Source organism: Podarcis tiliguerta (genome assembly GCF_965153285.1).
Source record: "Podarcis tiliguerta genome assembly, chromosome: 3".
Taxonomy (NCBI): Eukaryota; Metazoa; Chordata; class Lepidosauria; order Squamata; family Lacertidae; genus Podarcis; species Podarcis tiliguerta.
In genome coordinates this window covers 118490274-118510926 of record NC_139536.1, presented here as the reverse complement: position 1 = coordinate 118510926, position 20653 = coordinate 118490274, and the positions used below count along the sequence as shown (strand labels likewise).

Below are 20653 nucleotides of genomic sequence, written 5' to 3'. Positions count from 1 at the left end.
CCACTGTTGCTCACCATCCCCACATTTGGTGTATTGTGATTAACATTCATTCTAAGAGAAAAGACATGAGTGGGATTCATCACATTTAGATGAATCCTACTATTAGTGGAACTGTAATATGCCTGGTATGGCTTATCTGTAGTCATGATTATGAAAATACCACATTTTATGAAGAGTGCTTTACAAGTAAGCCAAGGTACTAAGACTTAAACTTACTCTATGTTTGTTCAGTACATAGTTATGCTGAGGGTGTGTGGGTGTGTGTGAGCAGCACTCGGTACATTTTTGTTGTTTTAGCCATCAGTTGTAAAATGCCGAAAATGTATTGGCTTAAATAAATAAATTGACCTACTTAAGGCTGACAGCTCTTGTTACTTGCAGCCTGAACCACAGTCAAATTAAACTGAAATAATTCAGTTGCATAATCTTAAAAGCTTTGCACCTCAGTTGAACTGGCTGACGTACCGTAGATGCAGATTGAGCAGGAAAGGGAGACGCATTAGAGCCCTGAACATCCAGGCCTTGCTTTGCGCACGGCACCTGGAGAACTCCCCCAAGAGGAACCAGTGGGTACACTAGACTACCACCCATTTGCAAATGAGGCTGGGTTGCAGTAAGAAGGTGGAAATGGCTCAGTACCTTTTGAGAAAAGCAAGCAAAAGAACATCCTCTGAAGACGGTTGGAAAACTCTCAACGCGACTGAAATACTTGATGGGTGCAAAGGAACCCCCAGTGTGGTGGCCAAGACTCTCCATGTGCAACAAGGGAAATGGGGTGGGGGAGTTGCAACTGCAAAAATATATCCAAGAGGAATGGCAAAGAACAAATTGCTAGAACTGAAAATTAAGGGTGGAATTCAACATTGCGCTATGAGGATTGTTCAGCCAGCACAAACATTTCTGCTTGCCAGATGGAAGAATGGCAAAGTGGGGGCTGAGCAATTCTGCCTTCTCTCTCAATAGCATTTCTGCAGAATGTTTTATGGGGGGAGGACAGAAGTGGGGGGACCCTGAGGGGAACGCTCCATTGCACTGGTGTGAACTCTCTCACTGGCTTTTGCTAGTGGGCCAACTGAGAATCACAGACTCAGAGAATTCTAGAGGTACCCTGAGGGTCATCTAGTCCAACCCCTGTCATGCAGGAATCACAGCTAAACAATTCCCTTTGAATCTATTCTTTTTTAATTTTTTCTGGCCTGATCATCATAATTTAAAATTTGGAGAGGGGACAAAAATTCCACAAACTCTGGGATGGATCACTGTTTTAGCACATCCCTATACAGTATGCACTTACTTGCCTAGTGATGGATTGCTGTGATGGAGACCTGCAAGTTATATCACTGACTGGATGCTAGCAGGTCAGGGATCTATGACGTCCTGAGGCTTCTCTCTCAAGCTGGAGAGCATTCAACAAACCTCCACGAAGCTCTCATACACAGATGTATTGAAGAGAATCAAGGCACAGGTAGAGCTATTCACTGACATTCCCAGAGGCTGCTCTTGGGCTCTGAGCGAAAGTGGCTGGAAGCTTTGGATGCCGCTCCTTGTGGAGCTGGGCAAGAAGGAGCTCGCTCGCCCCTCTCCCTGCTTGGGCAAGCGGGAGACTGAACCCAGGCAGGAAGGGAGGCTTCTCCCCTGTGCCTACATTTCCCAACCTGCCTTGGGGTATAAAAAGAGGGGAAGGCCAAACCTTTTCTTAAGGGGGCAGCATTGTTATTCCTTCTACCTAATACTAATACTGTACACAGATTTCCTATTTCTAAATGACTGGTCCTTGTGGGGGCAGAAGATTCCATGAATTCCATCCTCTCACTATACTGTTGGGAAACTGATGCACAATATAGCACGCTACGATGCTAGCTGCAGCATTATGCATGCACATCTGAAGCTGGATCACTGGAGCAGACAGGATCTCCGGAGTACAGGTTCACTGGAGCTCTGGATCACTGGAACAGAGCAGAGACCTCCGGCCGAACCTCAGCATCCTGGTCCGGGGATAAGAGCCTCCTCAGTCTCTGCTGCGCGGTCCCAATCTAGGAGGCACTTGGAAGCCTCCAGCCAAGTTCTATTTGTTTGTTTGTTTAAGATTTCTTGGTTTACAAAAGTATGTGCAATGTCTCTTTTTTCAAGTTGCGTTTTCTATGGATCAGTTTCATTTGTTGCGAGACGTTAGTGTTAAATTAGGAAGAAAAAGGGGAAAGATGGGGAGGGGCCTGGAGCCAAGTTGGCCTGGCAAGCGGAGATGCTGGCATGGGCCGCGGTGCTTGGTCTGTTGGATGCTGGTAGGTGGAACCTCTGGCCCCCGTTCCGGCCGCGCTGGCCTGCTGAGGCGCTGCACCCTCTTGCTCCCAGATGTGCAGAACCTTCTTTTGTGATGGCGCTGTCTGCGCAGAGGGTCCTGCTCTCCAAGTGGAGACCCCGTCCCTTTCCGACCAACTCTGCCAGTTCTGCTGCCATCCTTGAGGCCGGCTTGACTTTTCCCAGGACGAACCCCGCATGCCCTTGCCCTTAGAAACGCCACGGCTGCTATTGCTTTAGTCGATGTAGCTGAAAACACGTGTAGTTCTTTGCAGGAAGCGGCGGCAGGAGACATGGGCCCATCGGAATGGGGAATGTGCACCGTCTACAGGCTTTCAAGGGTGCTTCGCTCCCATTCCTGCCTCTGGTCAGGAGGAAGAGGCTCATCCCGACCCCTAGTTCCCAAGGAAAGCCTTCTCGAGAGGTGCCTCCCCTGAAGACCCTGAGGGGCCGAACGAGCCGCCGACCGTGGACAGGACACTCGCTGGGTGAAGGGCTTCTCCTGGACAGGTCCTTTGCGAGGTCCCAGCTCAGCCCAGGCTACGTTGCAAAGATGCCATGATCCGCTGGGCCAAAGGCTTCCATAACCTCTCTGCCCTTAGACACGTTTCCCCAGTTCAGCTTCTGGGCTTGGAGGCACCTGGAGGGCCATGGATTTGTTCGCTGCACAAAAGCAGGTCAGAGCAGCCAACGCCTAGTAGCAGTGACTCCTCAGGACTGTGGTGGCCAAAGGTTTGTGTATGGCTTTACCTTATGCTAAAATCATAAGTTTGGATTTGTTTATAGATTTTGATGAATGGTTTTTGTAAATTTTGCATCTAGTTACAGGATGTCTATTTTTCAGGGTGTTTGAAGGAACAAGGTCATGAACCTGACCTTGTTGAATGACCTCAGTCCTTGAGAAATCTAAGTAGGGAGCAGACAATCTCACTGGAATTCCCTTCTTTTGTTTGCTTCTGTTTCCTTGGCACCCAGGCGACAGCAGGATGGTGGGCGCAGATGGGGGTTTGTACTGAAACTCCCTGGTGCAAAGACCCCTGGGCCCTTGCAGCTTAGAGTCAAATGAGTGCAGAGCATAGCAAGCATGGGGAGGGCTGCTGGTAATGCATTGTTTCTCAGTCTAAGGCTAAATTTTGAATCAGAATGATTTTGTTGCCTGCCATTAGGACTTGGGAGGAGCCATAACTCGGCAGCAGAGCTCATGCTTTGTATAGAAAGTCCCAGGTTTGAACCCAGCATTGCCAGGAAAGGCTGGGAATTACTCCTGCCTGAAACCCTGGAGAGCCGTGGCAGTCAGTGCAGACAGCCCTGGTCTGACTCAGCCTAAGGCAGCTTCCTGTGTTCCTGTGCCTTCCGTGGCTTAATGTTTAATTGCTGCACTGCTGCATTTAACAAGTGAATTAAAGTGAGAAATGCTCTGACCTGGTACGAGATTTATCCCTATGTGCTTGTGCCATCTGCAGGGAAGGGATTCACTGCCTTGTAGCTGTTCATTTTGTGATCATGTTATCAAAAACTCAAACTCTGTCGGCTGTGATTTGCATTTCATTAAAGGTAAAGGTACCCCTGACCATTAGGTCCAGTCGTGACCGACTCTGGGGTTGCGGCGCTCATCTCGCTCTATGGGCCGAGGGAGCCGGCGTTTGTTCACAGACAGCTTCCGGGTCATGTGGCCAGCATGACTAAGCCGCTTCTGGCGAACCAGAGCAGCACAGGGAAATGCCGTTTACCTTCCCGCCGAGGTGGTACCTAATTATCTACTTGCACTTTGACGTGCTTTTGAACTGCTAGGTGGGCAGGAGCAGGGACCGAGCAACGGGAGCTCATCCCATCGCGGGGATTTGAACCGCCGACCTTCTGATCAGCAAGTCCTAGGCTCTGTGGTTTAACTCACAGCGCCACCAGCATCCATTGCATTTCATTACAACCTGGCTAATAAGTTAGGGATGCAGGTGGTGCTGTGGTTTAAATCACTGAGCCCTTTGGGCTTGCTGATCAGGTGGTCAGCAATTTGAATCCCTGCGACGGGGTCGGCTCCTGTTGTTCTGTCCCAGCTCCTGCCAACCTAGCAGTTTGAAAGTGCGCCAGTGCAAGTAGATAAAAAGGTATCATTGCAGTGGGAAGATAAATGGTGTTTCTGTCTTGGTGTCCTGTTGTGCCAGAAGCGGTTTAGTCATGCTGGCCACAAGACCCGGAAAGTTGTCTGTGGACAAACGCCGGCTCCCTTGGCCTGAAGCAAGATGAGCACCGCAACCCCATAGTCACCTTTGACTGGACTTAACTGTCCAAGGGTCCTTTAACTTTACCTACCTTTTTTTACACCTTATGTTGCCAGGCGAAAATCTTCCTCTTTAACCAGGCCTTTGACAGATTGTCGTCCAATGCCCTTTTAAAATGTGTTTATGGGAGGGGGGATGTTGGCTTTTGTGTGTATGTGTGCTTGTTCTTTTTATTATGTATTTTGTGTTTTTATGTTGTTAACTGTCCCGAGATCTATGAATGAAGGGCAGTATACAAATTTAATAAATAAATAAATAAATAAATAAATAGCAAGGAAAATAGGCTAGCTAAAGCTGAAAAACAGGTATTTTGGCAGAATCTGGAGTTATCCAAACCCCAAGCTGTCTGAAGGCAATCCAGTTTAGGGAAGGTTTTTTTAAATGTTTTATTATGTTTTTATATATGTTAGAAGCTGCCCAGAGTCGCTGGAGCAACCCAGTAAGATGTGTGGGGTATAATTAGTAAAATTATGATTATGGAAAGAGACATCCCTATTTTCATCGCAGAAATGTTGGAGGGTATGTCACACAGGGCAAAGAAAATTTGCTGGATGCTAAGGGACACAAGTCTCTTGTGCAATTAAAAGAAAGCAGAGCGCGTCATGAACCAATCAAAACAAATTCCAGAGGTACCTCATGCAGAGGCACAGGGGGGGAGGGCTTCACCTGAGGGCCTTTTTGGCAGCAGTTCCCAGACTTTGGAGGCCAGGCCAGCTCCTTCCTCACGGTCCTTCCACCTGCAGGGGAAGACAGTATCATTCTGGCAGGCTTTGGGGAACCAACTGATTTGAAGGAAAGGGCTTTGAATTGTGCTGTGCAGTTGTTACTCTCTGTATTTTATTGTTTGTTTTGATATCATTTTAATTTTATTATAGTTTAATTACTTTTAAACTAATATATTGTATATGTTTTTATCTGCCAGTAAGTAAGTAAGTGGGACGTGGGTGGCGCTGTGGGTTAAACCACAGAGCCTAGGACTTGCTGATCAGAAGGTCGGCGGTTCAAATCCCCGTGACGGGGTGAGCTCCCGTTGCTCGGTCCCTGCTCCTGCCAACCTAGCAGTTCAAAAGCACGTCAAAGTGCAAGTAGATAAATAGGTACCGCCTCAGCGGGAAGGTAAACGGCATTTCCGTGCGCTGCTCTGGTTCGCCAGAAGTGGCCTAGTCATGCTGGCCACATGACCCGGAAGCTGTATGTGAACAAACGCCTGCTCCCTCGGCCCATAGAGCGAGATGAGCGCCGCAACCCCAGAGTCGGTCACGACTGGACCTAATGGTCAGGGGTACCTTTACCTTTAATGAAATGCAAATCACAGCCGACAGAGTTTGAGTTTTTGATAACATGATCACAAAATGAACAGCTACAAGGCAGTGAATCCCTTCCCTGCAGATGGCACAAGCACATAGGGATATATCTCGTACCAGGTCAGAGCATTTCTCACTTTAATTCACTTGTTAAATGCAGCAGTGCAGCAATTAAACATTTCTGTGCGCTGCTCTGGTTCGCCAGAAGCGGCTTAGTCCTGCTGGCCACATGACCCAGAAGCTGTACGACGGCTCCCTTGGTCAAGAAAGCGAGATGAGCGGTGCAACCCGAGTTGGCCACAACTGGACCTAATGGTCAGGGGTCCCTTTACCTTTACCTTTACCTTAAGTAAGTAAGTAAATCCCATCTAGATTCCTTGAGGCTGATTTTATTATGTTAGCCCACAAAGTCATGTCCATCTGGATATCTGTAAACAGGTGTAAATAATTAGCCATTAGTAGCTGCCTCCATGTAAAGGGAAACATGTAGCCTTTTAACGTGAAGTACAACTCTGGTTCTGCAATTGGTCAAGGCAGGGCTAAAGAGTTGTAGTCTTGTATGTTTCCACAAAAGGGTGTTTTCTTCCTGCAAGTATAATACCAGGATCCTGCAAAGTCAGAAGTGTTTTTTGTTTATTTGCCATGTGTCTAGGCATCTTCAGCTGACTTCAGAGGAAGTTTATTTATTGCTGCTTGCCTTCCAGAACTAAGCAACACAACAAGAAAATCCACTGAGCCCCAGAAACAAGACACAATATTAACATCCCTCCAGCACGATGGCAGGCAAGAAAATCCAGATGTATCCTGTAAGTCCTCCCAAGAAGCAGATCCCTCTGGGTAGGTTTCAGATGCATAAATATCCAGCCAGTATTGGTTTATTCTGACAACTAATAAGTAAGTGATCCTTTCCTTCCATTTTGTTTTTGTCAGGCATGATCCTTCTAAAAATTCCTCTTCTGGCTCTCCTAAGCATTCTAGTGAACCTCCACCTAAAGCAAATCTGGTAAAAGAAAGCGACCGATTTGCGGAGGTCCAACTGCAGAAGAAGTCCTCTCGTGAGTAACGCTGAAGAAATAGTGCCATGAAATGCTGGCAGTTTGCATGGAGGTTTCTGCCAAGGTCTCCAGACATAAAGCTACCCCAAAGTGCACAAAGGTCCAAGCAGCTCACACGCAAATGACTCCCTCCCCGATGGCACTGCGACACCCCTCTTCGCTGCTGCTCCACTGAGGCATTGCAGGGCCCCTGACTGCAGTCCAAGCAGCCTGGAATGGCAAATACATTTGTCACCGGCTTCCTCCAGCACCTTGTGAAAGCCAAAACACAGGAGGCGACATGACCGTTGGGGGCAACATTACAGTGGTTGCCTGTGTGGGAAATTGCTGGTGATTTGGGGTCCTTGATTCCATGTCTCCCCCTCTCAGAGAATTAATTCCTAGTCTACATCTTATTTGTTTCAGGAAATGTATACACCGCTTGATTGTAAGATACCTCAAAGTGTTTCTTTGTTCAGACAATAAAATCAAGAAAAAATCACAACCATACTTAAAGCCAAATCCAAATAACTTTCTTGTACTAGCTATTGGCCATGACAAATTGGATTTGGGCTTAAAGCAGGGGTCCGCAACCTTTTTCAGCCGTGGGCCGGTCCATCGTCCCTCAGACCATGTGGTGGGCCGGACTATATTTTGAAAAATAAATGAAGGAATTCCTATGCCCCACAAATAACCCAGAGATGCATTTTAAATAAAAGCACACATTCTACTCATGTAAAAACACGCCGATTCCCAGACTGTCCGCGGGCCGGATTGAGAAGGCGATTGGGCCGCATCTGGGCCCCGGGCCTTAGGTTGCCTACCCCTGGCTTAATACACAAGTTAATGTTATGTATTGAAGTTGAAAGCTACCTCAACTTTCTAAGCATCTGGGTCAGCTTGTCTAAACAATGATGTTTTTAGCAGGAGCCACAACGAGTGACTGAACAGCAAACTCCCCCAACAGGCAGGGAGTTCCAGAGTGCAGCTGCTGCCATATGAAATGAGTTCTGAGTTCTTACAAATGCAGAACAGGTGTGTGTCACCTGGCACCTGTTTTAGTGCCAATTCTGCCAATCAAAGTGGCACATGTAGAGTGAGGGGATCTCGAAGCTACACTGGTCCCAAGTTGTTAAGGACTTTACCTTGAATTTGTCCCAGTAGCAGATCAGCAGCCAGGGCAGCTCTGTGAGCACAGGTGACATATGCAGACGAGGCCTCACTCCTATCAGCAATTGTGCTTCTGGATCAGGTGCAAGGGCAGCCCAACATGCAGCGCACTGCAGTAATCCAGTCTTGAAATAACCAATGCATGAAGTACTGTTGTAAGACTTTCCGGGTCCAGGAATGGCCACAGCTGCCCAACCAGTTGCAGCTGATATAAGGCTCTTCTAGCCAATGAAGCTGCCTGAGTCTTCAGGGACAGAAATGGTGCCAGAAGCACTCCCAAACTGCAACCCTGCCCAGGGCAGGCAACTGACCAGTTTCTCAGACATGGGAGCTACTCAACCATTGTGTCTCTGTCTTGCCAGGATTCAAGTTCAGCTGGTTTTTCCTCATCCATTTCACCCCTGTGTCCAGGGAGTGCATGGTCTCTCCTGATTCATGTGTGGGTCATCAGCAAACTGATAGCACCTTGCCCCCAAACTGCTGATGAAGCTCCCAGCAGCTTCATAAAGGTATTAAATAGCTACTGAGAGGCCCTCTCCCAATGCCCCTCTCTGGACTTGGTCCTATAAGACCGTGGCCCCAATTCCCATGCCCTGGAGCAAGTCCAGGAGGAAACCATGGTCTTAGTATGGTTTGCCTACCTTCCTGAAAATTATATACAGGTGGTACCTAACACCATATTAATTGGCAAAGATGTCTAAATCAGCATCAGATGTCTGTTGGAAGTGTAAAGAAGGTTTATTTTCCCACATGTGGTGGACATGTAAAGTGGCTAAAGACGTTTGGGAGCTGATCTATAATGAGATAAAAAAGATACTTAAACTAACTGTCCCAAAAAGACCAGAGGCCTTTTTATTAGGGATAACTGGAACAGATGTTGCTCCAAAACAGGTGAATCTATTTATGCAATAACGGAAGCACAAATATTGTAAGCTCAAAAATGGCGTGAAGAGGTGCTACCTACTAGAAAGGAATGGCAGCTGAAATTGACAGAATATGTAGAACTGGCAAGTTTGGCTTGTTAAATTGGAGATCAAAAAGACACAGACTTTAAGGAGGACTGAAAAATGTTTGTGGATTATTTAAAAGCTCATTCAATCAATTTTATTGTTTATAGCCAAAGCCCTTTACAATAGATGACAAAGGAAACTTTCATCTAAAATCGTACAACGCAACCTGTAACAATTTACAACATAAAAATAAATTCACAAATTTGGCCACATGGTGCGTCTCCATCTCCGTCGTTTTACCCAGACACTGAGGTCCAGAGCCGAGGGCCTTCTGGCAGTTTCCTCCCTGCGAGAAGCCAAGTTACAGGGAACCAGGCAGAGGGCCTTCTCGGTAGTGGCACCCGCCCTGTGGAACGCCCTCCCACCAGATGTTAAAGAGAACAACAACTACCAAACTTTTAGAAGACATCTGAAGGCAGCCCTGTTTAGGGAACCTTTTAATGTTTGATGCATTACTGTATTTTAATATTTTGTTGGAAGCCACCCAGAGTGGCTGGGGAAGCCCAGCCAGATGGGCGGGGTATAAATAAATTATTATTATTATTATTATTATTATTATTATTATTATTATTATTAATGTTTATCTGCTAGGAGTTCAACGGGCACTTCCTGTGTGGATCAACCTGGAAGCCAATTAAGAATCAGAAATATAAATTTCCCTCTAGGCGTTGTGTACAGGGGGCAAATCAGCAGAAGAGTATGTGATGTCGTCTACCTCATCCACCACTACCACTCAGTGGATTTGTAACTGGCTGACTGACCGGACCCAAAGGGTGCTCATCAATGGTTCCTCTTCATCCTGGAGAAGAGTGACTAGTGGGGTGCCACAGGGTTCTGTCTTGGGCTCGGTCTTATTCAACATCTTTATCAACGACTTGGATGATGGACTCAAGGGCATCCTGATCAAATTTGCAGATGACACCAAACTGGGAGGGGTGGCTAACACCCCAGAGGACAGGATCACACTTCAAAATGACCTTGACAGATTAGAGAACTGGGCCAAAACAAACAAGATGAATTTTAACAGGGAGAAATGTAAAGTATTGCACTTGGGCAAAAAAAATGAGAGGCACAAATACAAGATGGGTGACACCTGGCTTGAGAGCAGTACATGTGAAAAGGATCTAGGAGTCTTGGTTGACCACAAACTTGACATGAGCCAACAGTGTGACGCGGCAGCTAAAAAAGCCAATGCAATTCTGGGCTGCATCAATAGGAGTATAGCATCTAGATCAAGGGAAGTCATAGTGCCACTGTATTCTGCTCTGGTCAGACCTCACCTGGAGTACTGTGTCCAGTTCTGGGCACCACAGTTCAAGAAGGACACTGACAAACTGGAACGTGTCCAGAGGAGGGCAACCAAAATGGTCAAAGGCCTGGAAACGATGCCTTATGAGGAACGGCTAAGGGAGCTGGGCATGTTTAGCCTGGAGAAGAGGAGGTTAAGGGGGGATATGATAGCCATGTTCAAATATATAAAAGGATGTCACATAGAGGAGGGAGAAAGGTTGTTTTCTGCTGCTCCAGAGAAGCGGACACGGAGCAATGGATCCAAACTACAAGAAAGAAGATTCCACCTAAACATTAGGAAGAACTTCCTGACAGTAAGAGCTGTTCGACAGTGGAATTTGCTGCCAAGGAGTGTGGTGGAGTCTCCTTCTTTGGAGGTCTTTAAGCAGAGGCTTGACAACCATATGTCAGGAGTGCTCTGATGGTGTTTCCTGCTTGGCAGGGGGTTGGACTCGATGGCCCTTGTGGTCTCTTCCAACTCTATGATTCTATGATTCATGGCAACCATGTATACATTTGCAATAGATTACTGAAAAACTCCATGGAAACCTGATAAAACGCAAGTAGGATTTGAGAAAAGACAGCAGTGCAAAGTACAGCCGTACCTTGGTTCTCGAACATAATGCGTTCTGGGAGTCCATTCGACTCCTGGAACCGTTCAAAAACCAAGGCGCAGCTTCTGATTGGCTGCAGGAGCATCTTGCAGCCAATCGGAAGCCACAGAAGCCACGCTGGATATTCGGCTTCCAAAAATCGTTCGAAAAACCAGAACACTCACTTCCGGGTTTTGACTGTTTGGGAGCTGATTTGTTCGGGAGCCAAGGCGTTTGAGATCCAAGGTATGGTGGAGGGATTTTTTAGGAAGAAGTGAAGACTTAGAATAATTATAATATGCAACAGGAGTTGGAATTTTGGGGGAACCATGGAGGGATGGAGGGGAAGTCCTAGGCTGAATGACTAAATGTTGAATTTGAAATGTTGTTGAATTATTCTTTATTTTTCAAATTACTATAAATAGATAAAAAGAAAAGAAAGCTCAGCCATTCTTACAATTTCTCTCTCTTCTTTAGGAGATAATGAGAATTCAGACACAGAATGGACATTTTATCCAAGTTCCTTTGGTCACACTTATCACACGGGGAAAAAGTGTTTCTTTGAGGGTGTACACCTCAGAAACAAAACCACAACATCTGAAAGGACAGTGGAAATGTGCTTTGGAAAGAAGAAATATGGTAACACCACAGAAACCTCTTTTAATTCTTTATCTTAATATCTTAAAGTTTTGGGCTACCAAAACTATGAGGTTCAGTTCTCATGTTTTCATACACATTTTCCAAGGTGGAATCAGCCACATGTGAGTTTTGTCTCCTTTTCATTTTTCAATGTATAGGTCACTCAACTTTTTTCAGGCCAAAAACTGCACTGAGGTCAAATCTCTGTGAGCTACAGCTGAAAGTGGGGATGTCAAAGTGTGTGTGCCCCAAATTTGCCATTTTAAAAAAGGAGGAATGAGGGGAGGGATGTCACAAAACATTTTGGCATCACCAAATTGCATCAGGGCCCACAAGAGTGGTCTGTAAATATAGACAGATAATTTAAAACATTTCAAACGGTACCACTTTGGGGCTCCTTGGGAAGCCACAAAGCTGACTGGCATTACAGTGTGCGTGGGGTGGGGTGGGTGCCATGATACACACACACACACACACACACACACACACACACGTATATAACCTCTGGAATCACAGTATCGCAATGGGAGACTTGGGAACAATGAGCTTTTTTAAAGCATTTTTTTAAAAAAATAGTTTAAAACTTTTTAGTGATTTTAAAACGGGGTTGGAAGTGAACACCCACCCACATCCATTTGACAGCATATTGCCACCGCTGTGGATCCTCCGGAGCACTCAACACTTGTTAGTATAAAGAATGAGACATTTCAAATGAGAAATGTTGATGATTCAGGGGCCACAACATCTCTTAGGGGACTGGGTGCCACCTTCAAGTCCTTGGTTAGTCGCCCCTGGTATAGATGATTATCATTTTTTCCCATATCTATAGCCTCGCCCCCTGCCTCCAAGGCTCTGAAAATCTGTTGCTCTTTTAACATTGCTTTTTGTTATTCATGTTATTTTAAATTTTGTTTTCAGTTGTGTGAGGTGCTTTATACTCTGTGAAAATGGGGGTATAGATATGTTAATGAAATACAGCAAATGCTTTGGCTTGAATATTTTTGTGATCAAGAAGGCGTGCCTGAAATGTTTACTGAAAGGTTTCCGAAAACCTGCCACTTTTTGTCTAGTTCCGTGTTATTCCTTGCCCTGATTGGTTGCAAATCCAATGCCACCAAGGTATCAAAGGCCACTAAGAGATCACACAAGAGCAACTGCCTTGCCCCCCCGACCCTCTCCTAAAGAAGGACAGCATGCATCATGGGTCAGAATTGTAGCATTTCAGGAGTGTAACTGTGGACTCATCTACACAGCTGCAAATAAAACATTTTAAATGTGTTGTAAAGTGCAATATAGAAATGTGACACTAGATAGCGACAGTGACCTATGCCAAATTCAATGTATTTTTCAAAACTTTTTTTTTTTAAAAAAAACCCATTTTCACAGCGTTTTTATATGTGTTTAGATTTCACCATAATCCGGTACTGCAGATGCTTCTATTTAAAATTTAAGAAAGTGGTTTTAGGTTTATAGTTGCATTTGTTGTTTAGTCGTCTTAGTTGTGCTCGACACTCCGTGACCCTATGAACCAGAGCATGCCTTGGAAACTCGCTTTCGTCTCAAAACTTCTCCTTTTTTATGTCCATGGAGTTTTCTTGGCAAAATATTGGAGTGGTTTGCCAGTTCCTTCTCCAGTTGGATCACATTTAGTCTAACCTCTCGGCTATGACCTGTCCATCTTGGGTGGCGCTGCATGGCATGGCTCAGAGCTTCTTGGGGTTTTTCAAGCCCCTTCGCCACAACAAGGCAGGGATCCATGAAGGGGTTATAGTGGCATACATAGCTTTAAATTAATGTTATCTATGTGCATGACTCAAATGGATCTTTTTCCAAGGTTCAAATGGTAGAAACTAAACTTTTGTCCCCAGTGTCCTATCTAGTTGTATTTTTATTTGTCATCACAGTGACTAAAGATGCCTCCAGAAATGGTATTCCGTTGGTGACACTGGGAGACCACCCTTATGCCTATCCAGAACAAAGCAAAGACTTCCACAAACTGGGACCAACCCTGCCTCCAGTGAACTTTGGGAGGCAAGTTCCACACTCAGCCCTGCGATGGCTGATGATAACAGTGATCATCACATTCCACATTTAAAGTGACACAATTAAGCAATAAATCTCTCTAAACAATATACAGTCGTACCTTGGTTCTCAAACACCTTGTGACTCAAACATTTCGGCTCCAGAAGTGAGTGTTCCAGTTTGCTAACGTTCTTTGGAAGCCGAACATCCGACGCAGCTTCCGACTGAGTGCAGGAAGCTCCTGCAGCCAATCAGCAGCTGCGCTTTGGTTTTTGAACGTTTTTAGAAGTCAAACGGACTTCCGGAACGGATTTCATTCGACAACCAAGGTATGACCATACACACATTAATAAAAAGTGAATCATATACAAAACTACAAATGCAATAAGATACAGCACCTGAGTCCAACATGACTAAAATATTGATCTCAATAAAATGACACAATTCTAAGACTCTTAATTGTTCTTTGGCTGCTGAATCCCTTCCTGTCCAGCACATGGTAACGCACAGTGTCAGGTGTGCATTTGCAACCCAAATTGGGATCCATACCAGCTGTAACAATGGCTGCAGGATGGAGGTTCCCTACCTTGATCTAGACTTTCTTCAAGTCTCTCCCCATGGATGGCTTCACCATCCATCCTTTTTGTTTAGACAAATATCTGTATCTTCCACCTTGGAAAACACAGTGCTTGTTTTTCATGCCAACCTTTTATACTCAGCCTATGCCTCTAAGTGGGCCTCAACTACAGATCAGGCAAGAGGTCACTGGAGTGCAACCCCATCACATATCATACTTTATGACCTACATCCCTATTAAGGCCCAAGCTATTGTTTTGAATCCTTTATTTTAGACCCTGATCAGCATAGCAAAGGTTTCATTTCAAAAATGCATAGCTTAATGTTAGATGCTAATACACAAGTCTTTCATAAACTTAAGGTTACAGTGGGAAGAGGATCTTGGGGAGGAAATTGCAGCTTGATAATGGAATAAAATATTGCCAGACCGGTCCTGTAAATCGTTGTCTTCCCAAAGGAGACACACAGATCTGTCTTTACATTGTTTAACACAGATTTCCTGCCATCAGAACGACAGTTGTCTTATGGGCATTAACTTGTGCCTTTTGTGCCACTGTTGGTCATCAAAACCCTTTAAGAAGCTAGAGATTTTGCGATAATGACGTTTGATGTGGCTGCTAGGATTTATGCTATTGTTTTGCTATTTTCAATAGAGATTTCTAAAAAACAATCTGCAGTCTTTCTAAGTACATATATTGTGAGAAATAGTTGATGTCTATGGTGACCTGTATGTGACTTTCTGGAACCAAAGCAAAAAGCCATAGATTTATATAGAGAAATTTCCAAACTTGTAGAAGCTCAGAGGCAATTTTTACAAGTGAACCAATTTTTTGTCAAGAAAAAACAAATCCATATATCTTCTATAGTCTTGAACAAGAAATGTGGGCTCTATTATTGAAAGAACTTGCACCTCATAGCAACTGCATTAGGATTTTGCACATGTAATGCCAAACCAAATCAAATCAAAATCAATGATGTGTCTGTTCCCTAAGTCCAAATGGCTTTTGTTTTCTTTTTAATAGTTCCAAGTATATAAAGCAGTCAGATACGTTTATTCCTCTCCAGCACTTGCCAGGAGTTCCTTGGTATGTATCTAGTATTTCATTTAATACTCTGCCATTGTATGCTTTTATTGTTTTATGCTTTAAAACAAACAAAGTAATCCTACCCTTGGAGAATAGGGAAGCATATGCCAATTTCAGTTCTCTCTGCTTCTCATTTTTCATTCAGCGCTTTATGTTAATTTATCCTAATAAACACAGTTTCGTATGCAGTTTCAACTAATATACACATTTTCGCAAGCAATTTCTCCTAATATAATGCATGGGCTGGTTGGAGAATTGCAAAATTTGGGTAAGTACAAAATTTGCATAATGACCGAGTTTTGGTTCTCATTGGAAAGTGTGAATTCAGTAGATTCACCTTTAAATGCAAACTTTAGCCTCTGCCCCTAGCTAGAGAGCAGCAAGGGAAATTAATATGCCACTGTCCTGGTTCAGACGTTTATATGTAGAACTAAATCACAGAGCACCCAGGTTATGCTTTCAGGGGCTTTTGGTGAAGCACGTAAGAGTCACTTGCAACTCTAGTAAATAGATTTTTTAAGAGCTTATTTTAAGCATGACATGAAGAGGTCAAGCCAGCTGTTAATCTTGCAACGAAAAGCTAAGAAAGTAACTATTTACTTTTTGTGTACTGTATGTGATTCACTTGGTGATTTATTTATATCTTGAAGTCCAACTTACAAAGGAAATTAGCAAAAGTATTACAAGCAAGTATTCAGTATCCTAAAACCAAAAACTAGTGTATTAAAACCTTGTATTCAACAGCCAGATAGAAGGACCAGCAATTGCAGTCCCAGTCGCAGTGCTTCCCTGCTCTCATTCCAAGGCAAAGTCTGAGAGTACAGACTCAGGCAGACAACGATCTGGAATTCAAATGGCCACAACTTTATTGATTACTTGTGTTGGTGGAACTTAGGCTCAGGCATGGGGTATCTTTCAGCAGACGGGGGTGGGGGGGGCAGCAGTTGGAGATGGGTGTCCCAGAGTGACTTTGGGTGGTGTGTGGCCCCTCATCTGATACACTAGCCATGCAATGAGCTCAGTACCACTTTGCTTCACAATGCCTCAGGCAGGATGCCAGGACCCTCTAGGATTCTTCATGCAAGATGAAGGCCTTTCTTGTAGGAAATGATGCATGATGAATTAATGTGTCTGTTTTGCCACAGAAAAAAACAACAATAGGAAGCCACACTTGGTAGAGGCACTCTGCGGGATTGTTGTAAAATACTTGTGTTAATCACATACACCTGACAAACTAACAAAACTAACTTTTTGTTAGGCTATTTTGTTTCATGTGAAATGGCCCAAGGAAACACTTCTCCAATCCTGAAACACCTGGAATAGAATAGAATAGAATCTGACCAAGGTTATGAGGTTTTATAAATTTTAGAGTGTAAAAGAGATGAGGGTATATTTCATGGTTCTACTTCCTTCATTTTAGTTTCCAATTCTTTTAGTTTCCATTGTGCAAGCTAGAAAACTGTAGCTTTACCTCCCTCCTGTGGTGGCTAAAGCCCTTTGCAGCTTATAGCGAGAATATAAAAGGGAGAGCACCCACAAAGAATTTAGGCTTGTATAAAGAGGCTTTTAAAATATATAATCCTTCTTTGCCTAAAACTCCCTTTGATTGACTTGAATATACAATGGATTTCTCCTTTGATTGACAGATCATGTTGGAGATGAGCACAAATATGTTAGTGTAAGGTCATTTGCATTTTTGAAACCTTTAACTCTGCTGTGCTGCACAAATGCCTTTTGCACAGGCCTCATGAAATCCTCTCTACATTCACTGAGGGCTCTATGGATGTGCCTCAAGTGGTTCCAAAATTCATTCCCACTTCCATCTGGTATTTTCCAATCTGCTGCAGTTTTATTTTTTACAAGTCTGTCTTCTGTTTTGTTGTCTGATTTATGGAGTATTTTAAAAAATGTATATCATAAACTACAATACATGCATATTGCTCAGTCATCAAGAGATACTTGCAAATCAATCAGTTTTCCTGTGTGCTCCCTTGCACAGTTAATGAATTTCCAAAGAGGTAGTAGCCCTGATAGTCTTTTGCAGCAAAAACAACAGTTCCCCGGTCCTTTGAAGTCCGATTGCTCAGCCTGGGGTGCTTTGGGAGGAAGTGTGGGATGTAAATGGATAATAATAATAATAATAATGACCACCACCCTCCTCTTCCTCCTCCTCTTCCTCTGCTCTTCCTCCGAAAAGACCTTCTTCATACTAATTAAGGCACCCAAAAGCAGAATCCTAACTTGCTCAGAAGCAAATACTGCTGAATTCAAGATGAGTCCGGTTAAGTCATCAGTTCAGACACTAAAATATACCATTGATACAACCTGTGGACTTGGATACTCATTTCGCAGATTTAGTAAATGTGGAACTCTGAGGTAGAATAGATGCTGAATAAGTGGCGAGGGTTGTATTTTCACCGGGAGAGACCAAGAGGGCCAAGAGCTTCTAGAGGAGTTACTGTGTCTTAGGCTGTTGTGGCTCTCAAAGGGTCTGCCGCTTCCTGGTCTGCCACTCTTTATGGGAGTTACTTGGTATACTAATGATAGTGAATCATTATATGATAGTAATGATAGTAAACAGTAAATTGTAGATTAACTACAGTTTCTGTGAACATCCAGGTTTCGTGCATAGCAACTATATGACCTGCAGAAATTCTGTTTGTACTACTTTGCACTTGCCTCTGCCATTTGTGAAGCAGCAACTTCAGGCTTGTCCTGACTCACAACACCGCATCCTTCCTTCATTTTCCTGAATTCCTGTATTCTTGTTTCTATAAGCTTTTGTTCTACTGTTTCACTAGCTTTGTGTTGTAATTTTGACTTTTGACCTTTTACTTTGTATCTTTGCTCAGTCTATTTATGATATCATCGTGCATTGTGGCCAAAGTCATTTTGAAGGAACTGAGCAGTTCTTCCTCAGCCTCATTAGGGAATGGCTGTAGCTCAGAAGGAGCCAAGGCTTTCTCTTTCTGCAGTCTGACTGCTAATGGATCTATTGCCACACTGGATTCCAAGAAAACTGGTGGAACACTAGGGCCTAGAGCAGGCTTCTTTGGGGGCATTTGACCAAGTTTAATAGCTCCTAGTGATTCTGTTACCATCTCAGCCGAGGGATTAGATCTGCAAGTATCAGGTTACTTCCTTTGCTCAGGCTTTGTGGGGATTGAGCACTGCTGACTTTCCAGCTGAGAGGAACTGATGACGTAAACATTAAGCAGTGAAGGTTGATCAGTTGTACTGGCAACATTGCCTTTTTTATCAGAGTGGGAGGACTGCAAATATTCCAGTCATTCTGCTTCTGCTCCCACATAATCCAAATCTGTGGGTAAATCTAATGATGGATAGAACTTATTTTCAAGCAACATTTGCCACTCTTTGGCATTGACCTTCTCTTTCTTTGGTCCTCCTCGCTTTTCACCCATGGAGAATTGGTCAGTTCTGGACTATCTCCATAGAGTCAGGGCAGCAGCTTCTTTCGAAGATCCAGATGGTCTGGCATCATTTTTCCAGGTGGAAAAAAATTAAGTACCTTCCCTGTTTGGTGGAATACCCTGGGCTCTTGCTCCCCTTGCAGAGATCTGAAGCTTCAAACCACATGCAAAAAGCAACAGGTCTGTAGCTCTTGCCCTTCAGATTGCACCAAAGGCAATCTGACATGAGGGAAGGGAGGGGACAAACAGCCTCAAGGAGCTTAGGCAGCAGTCCCAGGTGAAAAACATGTCTAAAGTAGAACCAGAGATGACATTTCTCTAATACTGCTATCCCAAGTAGACAAAGCACAAATTTCTGAGCTTGTAATGCCTGTCTGCTTTTTGAGGTGAGTTTTATGTGCATTTTGGGACGCGGGTGGCACTGTGGGTTAAACCACATAGCCTAGGACTTGCCGATCAGAAGGTCGGCGGTTCGAATCCCCGCCACGGGGTGAGCTCCCATTGCTCGGTCCCTGCTCCTGCCAACCTAGCAGTTTGAAAGCACGTCAAAATGCAAGTAGATAAATAGGTACCACTCCGGCAGGAAGGTAAACGGCGTTTCCGTGCACTGCTCTGGTTCGCCAGAAGCGTCATGCTGGCCACATGACCTGGAAGCTGTATGCCAGCTCCCTTGGCCAATAAAGTGAGATGAGCGCCGCAACCCCAGAGTCAACCGCGACTGGACTTAATGGTCAGGGGTCCCTTTCCCTTTACCTTTACATGTGTATTTACATGCCAAGGAGCATGACCTTTGGGTGCACAGCTTTGAATTTACTCTGTTATGACAGTGAACCTCTACAATTAATTGGTGTGTTTTTTATCTCCCCCCTCGTGGCCTCCCACTCTAGCATCCCTTTCCACATAAAGGAGAAGCAGCAAGAATTAGAAAGGGAAAAAATGGAAGTGAAACGCCTGGACATTTGGAAGCCTGCTCCATCTCTGCTGCAGTCTTTGTTTACAACTGGACTGACGAAATGATCGACTTTTCTGGTTGCATGTCAGAAGGTCCCTGGGAATATACCTGCTAACAATTCATTGTCCTAGAACAATTGTCATTATTTGTAGAAGGTGCTTATGCCCAGGTACAGGTTTCTTTAAAAATGAAATTAGACGTTAGCCATTTTAGTATAAATCACGTTACTTTCTTGAAACTATTAGTCTGCATTCACAAATGAAAATAATACATTTTACACTTGCTCAGTGGTACTTTCATCCAGTCAAAGTTAATATGTTCTAAGGCTGAACCTAGACTTCAAATTAGATGCCAGGAGTTTAGATGCCAACAGTTTGCTTAGCAGATTTGCATACAACTCTTGTATGGAAAGTGGACATGGAACAGAGACTTTAGAGTTGGAAGGAGCTCATTCTCTTCTGATAATTTCAGCCAAGGATTTTCAGCCACTTGTGATCATGGTCATTCTAGGTAGTGGTTGCTGGGCTGAAAAGCTGCAGAGATCCAAGCAACATGAGACTTTTTTTAAAAAAAGAAACCTTCAATAAACGCATACAATTAAAAATCAGAGCCTTAGTCATTTCATACAGTTATTAAGGAAAGTAATTGACAACTCCATCCAACACCCACCCTTCCCAGAATACCTGAGAGGTGGTCCCTGCTGCGTTGAAAGAGCCAGTGATGTAGCAGCTCCTAAAGAAACTGGCTCTGGACCCGTTTGGACTGAAGCAGCTATTGAGCAGCTAGAAATACTCACTTTGGGGGAAACTGGTGGAGAGCGCTGTGGTAGGACAGCTACAAACATTCTTGGAGGCAGAGGCGCCAACGGGAGGGAGACTGGGGCTGACATTGCCAACGTCAGGACAGGAACACGGCAGTGGGCGGCTCCTCCTGCTGCTGCTGCCCCTCCTGCTTCCGGGGCCTGCTTCCC

At 44.4% G+C, this 20653-nt stretch overlaps 1 protein-coding gene across 1 annotated transcript; it reads left to right on the top strand.

Moving 5' to 3' along the window:
• The first annotated feature begins 3241 nt into the window (after positions 1-3241).
• SPATS1 (spermatogenesis associated serine rich 1) lies at positions 3242-19803 on the top strand. Its single transcript, XM_083435643.1, has 7 exons — positions 3242-3398; positions 6586-6718; positions 6812-6936; positions 11456-11617; positions 13522-13648; positions 15238-15300; positions 19619-19803. The coding sequence occupies exons 1-7, from the start codon at positions 3383-3385 to the stop codon at positions 19746-19748; spliced, it is 756 nt and encodes a 251-aa protein (XP_083291769.1). The 5' UTR covers positions 3242-3382; the 3' UTR covers positions 19749-19803.
• The last annotated feature ends 850 nt before the right edge of the window (positions 19804-20653 follow it).